This window comes from Nerophis lumbriciformis, linkage group LG21 (assembly GCF_033978685.3).
Source record: "Nerophis lumbriciformis linkage group LG21, RoL_Nlum_v2.1, whole genome shotgun sequence".
NCBI lineage: Eukaryota > Metazoa > Chordata > Actinopteri > Syngnathiformes > Syngnathidae > Nerophis > Nerophis lumbriciformis.
The window spans coordinates 19,736,042-19,746,816 of NC_084568.2; the positions used below are offsets into that span (position 1 = coordinate 19,736,042).

Here is a 10,775-nt window from a genome sequence, read left to right on the forward strand (position 1 = left end):
ATGTAAAACACAGGTGAAACTTTTTTTTTTTATTAGTATATCGTGTAAAGGTTTGTTTATTCCAACAATTAGATTTACAAAGTGAAGTTATAATATGACCTAGGCTTGTCCCTTGCAACTCAAGATATTTCAAGCCTTTTTCGATATCATTTTGATGATTGTGACTTACAGCTTATGAAAACCTCAAATTGAAAATTGTGGAAAATTTGGGGTATTCAAAAAACTGTTAGCTGCAATCATAACAATTCTAACCAATAAAGGCTTGACATATCTCACTTTGGATGTACTGACTTTGTATCACGTATTAGTTTCACATTTAAAACTGAATTGCGGACATGAATGGAATTTTGCATGATATTCTAATTTTTCAAGTTTCACCGTTATGCAACATCACACATATTTGATGTTATTAATAGTATTTTCGAATGGATCTCGGTTATTATGGGTTAGTGTTTTTTGTGGCTCCATTGTTGAATCTGTTAACTTACAGGATATTTTCACATTTATTTGCCACCTGTGGAGAATGCATATATTTTTAAAGTGTTCTTTCTTTATCCATAATCATATTTAAAGCAGCTAATATTTCCCCATGTGTACACTTATGGGTTTTTTTACCCTATGATCGTTAGTAAACTATGTGTTTCACCTTGAAGGCTGGAATGTCTACCGGGAGTATAATGTACTCCCTTTTTGTGGAGGAAGCCTTATCGGGTCAGAACAAAAAGGCTGTATTTCTTTCTGGGCGGGTGGGGCTGTTTTCGTACTAAATAAGCAGACCCTTTCCGTTTGAATTTTAGACCGCTTCTTGATGCTGCTATTATCGCATTGTAAGGGCTGGTCTCATAAAGCTTTAGTAAAACTTGGTAGTATTGCTATTCTGTCTCGGTGGTCCTTCTTACTCAGCATATATGTCATCCGAAAGAATTTAGGATTGACCAGTGTGTTTTGTTCCCTGAGAGGATCACACCCTAAGTATTTTTTTTTTTCTGGATGAGCCATTGATCAACAACTTAAAACTATTTAAAAGGTAAACTGATGTTAGGGACGACAGTAAAGAAACATTTTAACTACTAAATATATTATATCATAAATAATTTCTGTGACACAAGGATGATTCTATTGACAAATGTTTTGGATTTCAGTGAAGCCAGTGAAGATCATTTTATGAGGTTTATATCAATAAAATGTACATGACATGCACATACATGTATATTTACTGCAACAAATGAGCTAACTTTTTCCAGATGCAAAAGTTCTACTTTGCCAAGGATAAGCACAGCAAAAATTCATACCAAAGATTTGGCCATGAGAAAAAGGAGCATTTTCTTGCAAGACGATACAAATAATTGCCCGTCTTTCCATTTGATGATACTAACATTGAGTTGCTGTTTTCTTTTTCCCACCTGCCGACTCCAGTCCAATGAGAACACCGTCCTTTCATCACATTCCAACCCAGGGATCAGTTCTGTCTGTCCTGGAGATGAAGGCAATTTTCCTGGCCATTTCAGTGTTGTAAATACGCTTGCAGTTCTCAAAGCTCTTCCGTTGTCGCTCTCTGCAGGGCTTCTCAAAGTACCGCTTGTGCTTCATCGTCTCAATGATCCTATCCTGGGTCAGGATCCTGAAATATACGCATATGTTCCGTGAACACCAGAGGAATAAAACAGGAAGTATTTACCTTAAGCAGTTGGAAAATCGTGTTAGGGAATTTTCGTCTTTGATGTTTACAATGTTTGTATACGTTACCATATGTTCACAATATTCCTTTTGCACGTGTCTTTAATTCTGCAGTGTTTAAATGATTTTTGTTGATTTTCCAGTTGTATTATGTTTGGAGTGTTTATGATTTTGGATCATTTTTGTGTTTGTACGGGATTTTCAGCCAATTATATTATTTTACCAGTGTTTTCAGCAAATTCTTAATAATGACTGAATGTGCCAATGTTACAGACATACAAAGAAATAATTCCATACACCAACTAAGATTAGATTAGATTAGTTGGTAACACTTAAATATGGGGAACACATATTCACCATTAATTAATTTTTAACAACATGCAAATTAGTAACATATTGGCTCTTAATTAGTCATTATTAAGTACTTATTAATGCCTTATTCTGCATGGCCTTATTATACAACCAGTAAGCCATTAACTAAGAGTCTTCCCTCAATAACCTCAGAATTATTGCTTATTAGTAATCTTAACCCTTATATGTTCCCTTATATGAACCCCAGGAAGGCTACCGGACCAGACGGAGTACCTGGAAAGGTGCTCAGGACGTGCGCCCACCAGCTCGCTCCCCCCCTCACCAGGATCTTCAACCTCTCCCTGGCTCAGGCAGTCATCCCATCCTGCCTGAAGTCATCTACAATAATCCCGGTGCCGAAGAAGTCTCCCATCACCAGCCTGAATGATTACCGACCAGTGGCCCTCACTCCGGTAATCATGAAGTGCTTCGAGCGACTTGTTCTCCAGCACATCAAGGACCATATCCCTCCAGACTTCGACCCCCACCAGTTCGCATACCGGGCGAACAGGTCCACAGAGGACGCCATCGCTGTTGCTCTCCACTCTGCTCTGAACCACCTGGAGCAGCAGCAGAGCTACGTCCGGATGCTCTCTGTGGACTATAGCTCTGCCTTCAATACAATAATCCCGGACAGACTCTGCAATAAACTGGACACTCTTGGCCTCCCCCCTCTCACAAACGCCTGGATAAGGGACTTCCTAACGGACCGACCCCAGAATGTGAGACTTGGCCCGCACCTCTCATCCTCCCGCACGCTGAGCATCGGCTCCCCACAGGGCTGTGTGCTGAGCCCCCTCCTCTACTGCCTTTACACCCATGACTGCAGTCCGGCCCACAGTGACAACCTTACCGTCAAGTTCGCCGACGATACCACAGTGGTCGGGCTCATCTCCAGGGGTGACGAGGCTGCCTACAGAGAGGAGGTCCTGAAGCTGACGGCCTGGTCTTCGGAGAACAACCTCGCTCTCAACACCAGCAAGACCAGAGAGATCATCGTCGACTTCAGGAGGAGCAGCACCGACCCTGCCCCCCTCTACATCAACGGCGAGCGTGTAGAGAGGGTCCACACCTTCAGGTACCTTGGAGTCCACATCTCTAATGACTTCTCCTGGACAGTCAACACCACATCAATCATCAAGAAGGCTCAGCAGCGGCTACACTTCCTTAGAGTCCTCGGGAAGTACAACCTGAAGCCTGACCTGCTGCTGACCTTCTACCGCTCGTCCATCGAGAGCCTGCTGACCTACTGTATTACGGTATGGTACGGCAGCTGCACTGCAGCAGACAGGGAGAGGCTGCAAAGAGTGGTCAAGACGGCTCAGAAGATCATCGGCCGCCCTCTCCCCTCTCTGACGGACATCTACACCTCCCGCTGCCTCAACAGAGCCAGTGCCATCATCAAGGACAGCACCCACCCTGGCTCTGACCTGTTCCACCTGCTGCCCTCTGGGAAGCGCTACAGGTGCATTAAAACCAAAACAAACAGGCTAAAGAACAGCTTCTTCCCCAGGGCCATAACCATCCTTAACGGACTGCCCCATTGTCCCTCATAACTGCCTTCTCTTCGGTGCAATAACCCATTCCACCAACCACCCTGTTTTTGTGTTGTTTTTTTTCATGTATATATTCATTTCACACCATATTCATTGCACTTCTAAATTTTTTATATTTTTATATATTTGCACATTGTTTTTCTAGCATGCACACATCGCACTGTATGGAATGGCCTCAATCTCGTTACCTTGCGTAATGACAATAAAGCTGATTCTGATTCTGATTCTGATTCTGATTCTAGTGTACAAATAACTCTAAAATAAGTCTTTGTTACTTGAATAAGCAACTAATTAATGGTGAATATGTTCCCCATACTAAAGTGTTACCGATTAGTTTATTTCAAAGGGGACAATGCAATTTCATAAAACACATGACTACACATGGTTAAAAAAGTCAGAATTAGCCAGAATGCTAGTTTTCATCTGTAGTCCACTGGCCATGGTGTAAAAAGGCAGTAAAATTACAATTTAAATGAAAAAGAAAAGAAAGAGAGGAAAATAAAAATAGCACACAATGCATATAAAATATGATAAAAAAATAGGGGGGTTAGGTTAGGTGGCTATCAGCATATTTCAGTAATCATACAAGTTTATAGAGATATTTCAATAACTGTCAAATAAAAATGAGCTGCACAATAGGAAATCAAATAGTGTATGTCCTTCGCTATGTGGTAGGTTCCTGCGGACGTTATCTCCTTCTGTTGTTGACTATTTTTTTCATACGGTGTTGATGTGGAAATGGTTGCCTCAGCATTTTGTTGGTGTGGCACCGAACGGAGATGTTGACATGCGGAGTTTCAAGCACTCTTCATTCTCTAGCAGATGACTTTTCAAATGATGCTGCATATTAGCAGTAATGCTACTTTTTGTAGCAACGCTTTTGCTCCACACTTGACAAATTACGGTTGTGTTCGACATATTCCCACTTGAAGCCAAACCACCGCCAGACGATGGACCCCCTTCTGTTTTTCTTGGGAATTAATTCTTCTTTCATTTGTTACCAGATTTGCACCTTCTTTCTCTCGTATTACCACTCGCACCACAGCTAACGTTACCCATGCTGCTACCTCTCTGCTCCGCGAGGGCATATACGCATGTAAGAAGGGGCGCTTGTTTTATGTCTCTGTGAGAAGGAGAGACAACAAAGAGTGAGAAGAGCCTGTAGTGTAATGCCCGCAGCTAAAAGCAACTGCGTGAGAACGTATACTCGAATATCACGATATAGTCATTTTCTATATCACACTGAGACAAACCTGCGATATATCGAGTATATCGATATATCGCCCAGCCCTACCTTGAAGGTAGAAAAGCGCTATACAAGTATAACCCATTTACCATAACTCTGACCAGCCTGAGACCAGCTGGTAAGGCAATAGTTAAAGTGGCTGAAAATCATCGAACGCAAATACAATTTTGCAGCTTCAGTTGACATTTCATTTTGAATTGCACGAAAATTTGCAAGATTAAACTTGATTATTTTACACAAATTTGCCAATATGGGCTTTTAGGAAAACTCTGAATCTATTATTAACCCAAGATATTTATATTGGTAGACAATTTGTATTCTTTCTCCATTAATATGTATGTCGGGGTCAGATGATACATTTTTTGTTTCAGTTACACACATGCCTAAAGTTTTAGATGTGGGATCTGAGCCGAGGATGTCGTTGTGGCTTGTGCAGCCCTTTGAGACACTCGTGATTTAGGGCTATATGGATAAACTTTGATTGATTGATTGATTGATTTAGGAAACGTTCAGCTGCAGACAGTCCTCCTGCAACCAAGTTGTAACACAGGACATTGTTTTAGTGAGTTTAGCAGCAACAATGTCTTTAGTGTGACCATGAAGGAAGAAAACATGAAGCATTCAGCTTCAGGACAAACAATGGGCAAATCATTAATGTAGTGAAGTGAAGTGAATTATATTTACATAGCGCTTTTTCTCTAGTGACTTTACATAATGAAACCCAATATATAAGTTACATTTAAACCAATGTGGGTGGCACTGGGAGCAGGCGGGTAAAGTGTCTTGCCCAAGGACACAACGGCAGTGACTAGAATGGTGGAAGCGGGGATCGAACCTGGAATCCTCAAGTTGCTGGCACGGCCACTCTACCAACCGAGCTATACTGTAGAGGCTAAATATACAATAAGCAGCGATAATACGCAGTATGTCAATTATTTTAATTTCTCTGAAAGTCAAGACAAATGTATGCTGTTTAGCCAACCATATATTGGACATTATAAGGATAGATTGTTAGATTATTATGCGGCACACCAGCAAAACACCACTGCGCATGCGCACTTCCGTGACATTGAGCGGAAAGTTAGCTTAGCAAACGTCAGCTCGGCAAGGCTGCCGGACGTAACTTCAAAATGTCGATAAAAAAATATGAGTAAATATCGTTTACTTGTTCAGATGTTTGTACGCCGCGTCAACGTTGCCGTTTTGAACCATCACAGTGCGAGCCACGAAGCGAAGATGTCTCGACATGGCAACACCAGTTGCGGCGAAAATAGCGACCGTGTAGAAACATCGCTGGCTCAGTGGTTCCGGATGTAGTTTTCACAACCATTTAGTCACATTTGTTTATTCCATACATTAAATACATTTAAAAGTAATTATAATGTTTTTGCTCATTTTTTGTTTTTTTTGTAGGGTTTTGTGTTTTGAATGACATTTGCAAGAACACTGTAACTTGTTTTGTTCATATACTGTATTAGATAATATAATGAATTGTACTCTAGCAAGGAAATTAAACACTGTTTTCAGAAATTAAAGGGTTTGTTACAGGTAATTGTCGTATTAATTATTCAATGTGTAAACTATACAGTTGTGGTCAAAAGTTTACATACACTCGTGAAGGACATAATGTCACGGCTGTCTTGAGTTTCCAATAATTTCTACAACTCTTATTTTTTTGTGATAGAGTGATTGGAGCACATACTTGTTGGTCACAAAAAACATTCATGAAGTTTGGTTCTTTTATGAATTTATTACTGAAAATGTGACCAAATCTGCTGTGTCAAAAGTATACATACAGCAATGTTAATATTTGGTTACATGTCCCTTGGCAAGTTTCACTTCAATAAGGCGCTTTTGGTAGCCATCCACAAGCTTCTGGTTACATTTTTGAGCACTCCTCTTGAGAAAATTGGTGCAGTTCAGCTAAATGTGTTGGTTTTCTGACATGGACTTGTTTCTTCAGCATTGTCCACACGTTTAAGTCAGGACTTTGGGAAGGCCATTCTAAAACCTTAATTCTAGCCTGATTTAGCCATTCCTTTACCACTTTTGACATGTGTTTGGGGTCATTGTCCTGTTGGAACACCCAACTGCACCCAAGACCCAACCTTTGGGTTGATGATTTTAGGTTGTCCTAAAGAATTTGGAGGTAATCCTCCTTTTTATTTGTCCCATTTACTCTCTGTAAAGCACCAGTTCCATTGGCAGCAAAACAGGCCCAGAGAATAATACTACCACCACCATGCTTGACGGTAGGTGTGGTGTTCCTGGGATTAAGCATACTATTGTTAGCATAGTACTCTTAGCATGCTAGCTTTTTTCTTCTTCTTTTTTTTTTTTTTTAGCTCATTTTGCTTTTATACACCTGCAGTGTCATTTGTTTTGGTATTTCATTAATGCTAACAGTAAGCATACTATTGTTAGCATGGCACTGTTAGCATGCTAGCTTTATTAGCTAATTTAGCAGGTATATACCTCACTATCATATAATTTAGTAATTCACTGACGGCAACTGTAAGCATACTGTTGTTAGAATGCTAGCTTTTTTGATAGTAGGCTATTATAGCTAATATAGACACTTACATCATGTGTTGTCTTCTTTATAACACTTTTATAAAACTTTTACAGTCATTTTGATAGTAGGCTGTTATAGCTAATATAGACACTTACATCGTGTGTTGTCTTCATTTTAACACTTACAGGTAAAAGCCAGTAAATTAGAATATTTTGAAAAACTTGATTTATTTCAGTAATTGCATTCAAAAGGTGTAACTTGTACATTATATTTATTCATTGCACACAGACTGATGCATTCAAATGTTTATTTCATTTAATTTTGATGATTTGAAGTGGCAACAAATGAAAATCCAAAATTCCGTGTGTCACAAAATTAGAATATTACTTAAGGCTAATACAAAAAAGGGATTTTTAGAAATGTTGGCCAACTGAAAAGTATGAAAATGAAAAATATGAGCATGTACAATACTCAATACTTGGTTGGAGGTCCTTTTGCCTCAATTACTGCGTTAATGCGGCGTGGCATGGAGTCGATGAGTTTCTGGCACTGCTCAGGTGTTATGAGAGCCCAGGTTGCTCTGATAGTGGCCTTCAACTCTTCTGCGTTTTTGGGTCTGGCATTCTGCATCTTCCTTTTCACAATACCCCACAGATTTTCTATGGGGCTAAGGTCAGGGGAGTTGGCGGGCCAATTTAGAACAGAAATACCATGGTCCGTAAACCAGGCACTAATGGTTTGGGTTGGTTTGGTTTGCATTTCCTTTGGAAATCGAGGTCCCAGAGTCTGGAGGAAGACAGGAGAGGCACAGGATCCACGTTGCCTGAAGTCTAGTGTAAAGTTTCCACCATCAGTGATGGTTTGGGGTGCCATGTCATCTGCTGGTGTCGGTCCACTCTGTTTCCTGAGATCCAGGGTCAACGCAGCCGTCTACCAGCAAGTTTTAGAGCACTTCATGCTTCCTGCTGCTGACCTGCTCTATGGAGATGGAGATTTCAAGTTCCAACAGGACTTGGCGCCTGCACACAGCGCAAAATCTACCTGTGCCTGGTTTACGGACCATGGTATTTCTGTTCTAAATTGGCCCGCCAACTCCCCTGACCTTAGCCCCATAGAAAATCTGTGGGGTATTGTGAAAAGGAAGATGCAGAATGCCAGACCCAAAAACGCAGAAGAGTTGAAGGCCACTATCAGAGCAACCTGGGCTCTCATAACACCTGAGCAGTGCCAGAAACTCATCGACTCCATGCCACGCCGCATTAACGCAGTAATTGAGGCAAAAGGACCTCCAACCAAGTATTGAGTATTGTACATGCTCATATTTTTCATTTTCATACTTTTCAGTTGGCCAACATTTCTAAAAATCCCTTTTTTGTATTAGCCTTAAGTAATATTCTAATTTTGTGACACACGGAATTTTGGATTTTCATTTGTTGCCACTTCAAATCATCAAAATTAAATGAAATAAACATTTGAATGCATCAGTCTGTGTGCAATGAATAAATATAATGTACAAGTTACACCTTTTGAATGCAATTACTGAAATAAATCAAGTTTTTCAAAATATTCTAATTTACTGGCTTTTACCTGTATATAAGACTTTTAAAGTCATTTTGATTGTAGGCTATTATAGCTAATATAGACAATTATATCATGTGTTGTCTTTATTATAACCCTTACATAAGACTTTTAAAGTAATTTTGATAGTAGGCTATTATAGGTAATATAGACAATTACATCATGTGTTGTCTTCATTATAACACTTATATAATACTTTTAAAGTAATTTTGATAGTAGGCTATGATAGCTAATATAGACACTTACATCATGTGTTGTATTCTTTATAACACTTATATAATACTTTTAAAGTCATTTTGATAGTAGGTTATTACAGCTAGTATAGACACTTACATCATGTGTTGTCTTCTTTATAACACTTATATAATACTTTTAAAGTCATTTTGATAGTAGACTATTATAGTTAATATAGACACATAAAGCATGTGTTGTCTTCATTATAACACTTATATAATACTTTTAAAGTCATTTTGATAATAGGCTATTATAGCTAATATAGACAATTATATCATGTGTTGTCTTTATTATAACCCTTACATAAGACTTTTAAAGTAATTTTGATAGTAGGCTATTATAGGTAATATAGACAATTACATCATGTGTTGTCTTCATTATAACACTTATATAATACTTTTAAAGTAATTTTGATAGTAGGCTATTCTAGCTAATATAGACACTTACATCATGTGTTGTCTTCTTTATAACACTTATATAATACTTTTAAAGTCATTTTGATAGTAGGCTATTCTAGCTAATATAGACAATTACGTCATGTGTTGCCTTCATTATAACACTTAAATAAGACTTTTAAAGTACTTTTGATAGTAGGCTATTGCAGCTAATATAGACACTTACATCATGTGTTGTCTTCTTTATAACACTTATATAATACTTTTAAAGTCATTTTGATAGTAGGCTATTATAGCTAATATAGACAATTATATCATGTGTTGTCTTCATTATAACCCTTACATAAGGCTTTTAAAGTCATTTTGATAGTAGGCTATTCTAGCTAATATAGACAATTACATCATTTGTTGTCTTCATTATAACCCTTATATAATACTTTTAAAGTCATTTTGATAGTAGGCTATGATAGCTAATATAGACACTTACATCATGTGTTGTATTCTTTATAACACTTATACAACACTTTTAAAGTAATTTTGATAGTAGGTTATTACAGCTAGTATAGACACTTACATCATGTGTTGTCTTCTTTATAACACTTATATAATACTTTTAAAGTCATTTTGATAGTAGACTATTATAGCTAATATAGACACATACAGCATGTGTTGTCTTCATTATAACACTTATATAAGGCTTTTCATTTTTTCATGTGTTGTCTTCATTATTATAAAGGCTTTTAAAGTCATTTTGATAGTAGGCTATTATAGCTAATATAGACAATTACATCATGTGTTGTCTTCATTATAGCCCTTATATAATACTTTTAAAGTCATTTTGATAGTAGGCTATGATAGCTAATATAGACACTTACATCATGTGTTATATTCTTTATAACACTTATATAAGACTTTTAAGTAATTTTGATAGTAGGCTATTGCAGCTAATATAGACACTTACATCATGTGTTGTCTTCTTTACAACACTTATATAATACTTTTAAAGTCATTTTGATAGTAGGCTATTATAGCTAATATAGACAATTATATCATGTGTTGTCTTCATTATAACCCTTACATAAGGCTTTTAAAGTCATTTTGATAGTAGGCTATTCTAGCTAATATAGACAATTACATCATTTGTTGTCTTCATTATAACCCTTATATAATACTTTTAAAGTCATTTTGATAGTAGGCTATGATAGCTAATATAGACACTTACA

At 37.8% G+C, this 10,775-nt stretch overlaps 1 protein-coding gene across 1 annotated transcript; it reads right to left on the bottom strand.

The window, feature by feature from the left end:
* Nucleotides 1-1,146: 1,146 nt before the first annotated feature.
* Nucleotides 1,147-6,127, bottom strand: mrps21 (mitochondrial ribosomal protein S21). Its single transcript, XM_061983408.1, has 2 exons — nucleotides 5,996-6,127; nucleotides 1,147-1,621 (listed from the first exon to the last, which is right to left on the bottom strand). The coding sequence occupies exons 1-2, from the start codon at nucleotides 6,076-6,078 to the stop codon at nucleotides 1,441-1,443; spliced, it is 264 nt and encodes an 87-aa protein (XP_061839392.1). The 5' UTR covers nucleotides 6,079-6,127; the 3' UTR covers nucleotides 1,147-1,440.
* Between the last annotated feature and the right edge of the window lie 4,648 nt (nucleotides 6,128-10,775).

Excerpts from the sequence above, each read along its gene's own strand:
- mrps21 (XM_061983408.1), bottom strand. The coding sequence starts at position 6,078 with ATGTCGAGACATCTTCGCTTCGTGGCTCGCACTGTGATGGTTCAAAAC. Across the intron at positions 1,622-5,995 it reads GCGTACAAACATCTGAACAA|GATCCTGACCCAGGATAGGA; the intron begins GTAAACGATATT and ends CGTATATTTCAG.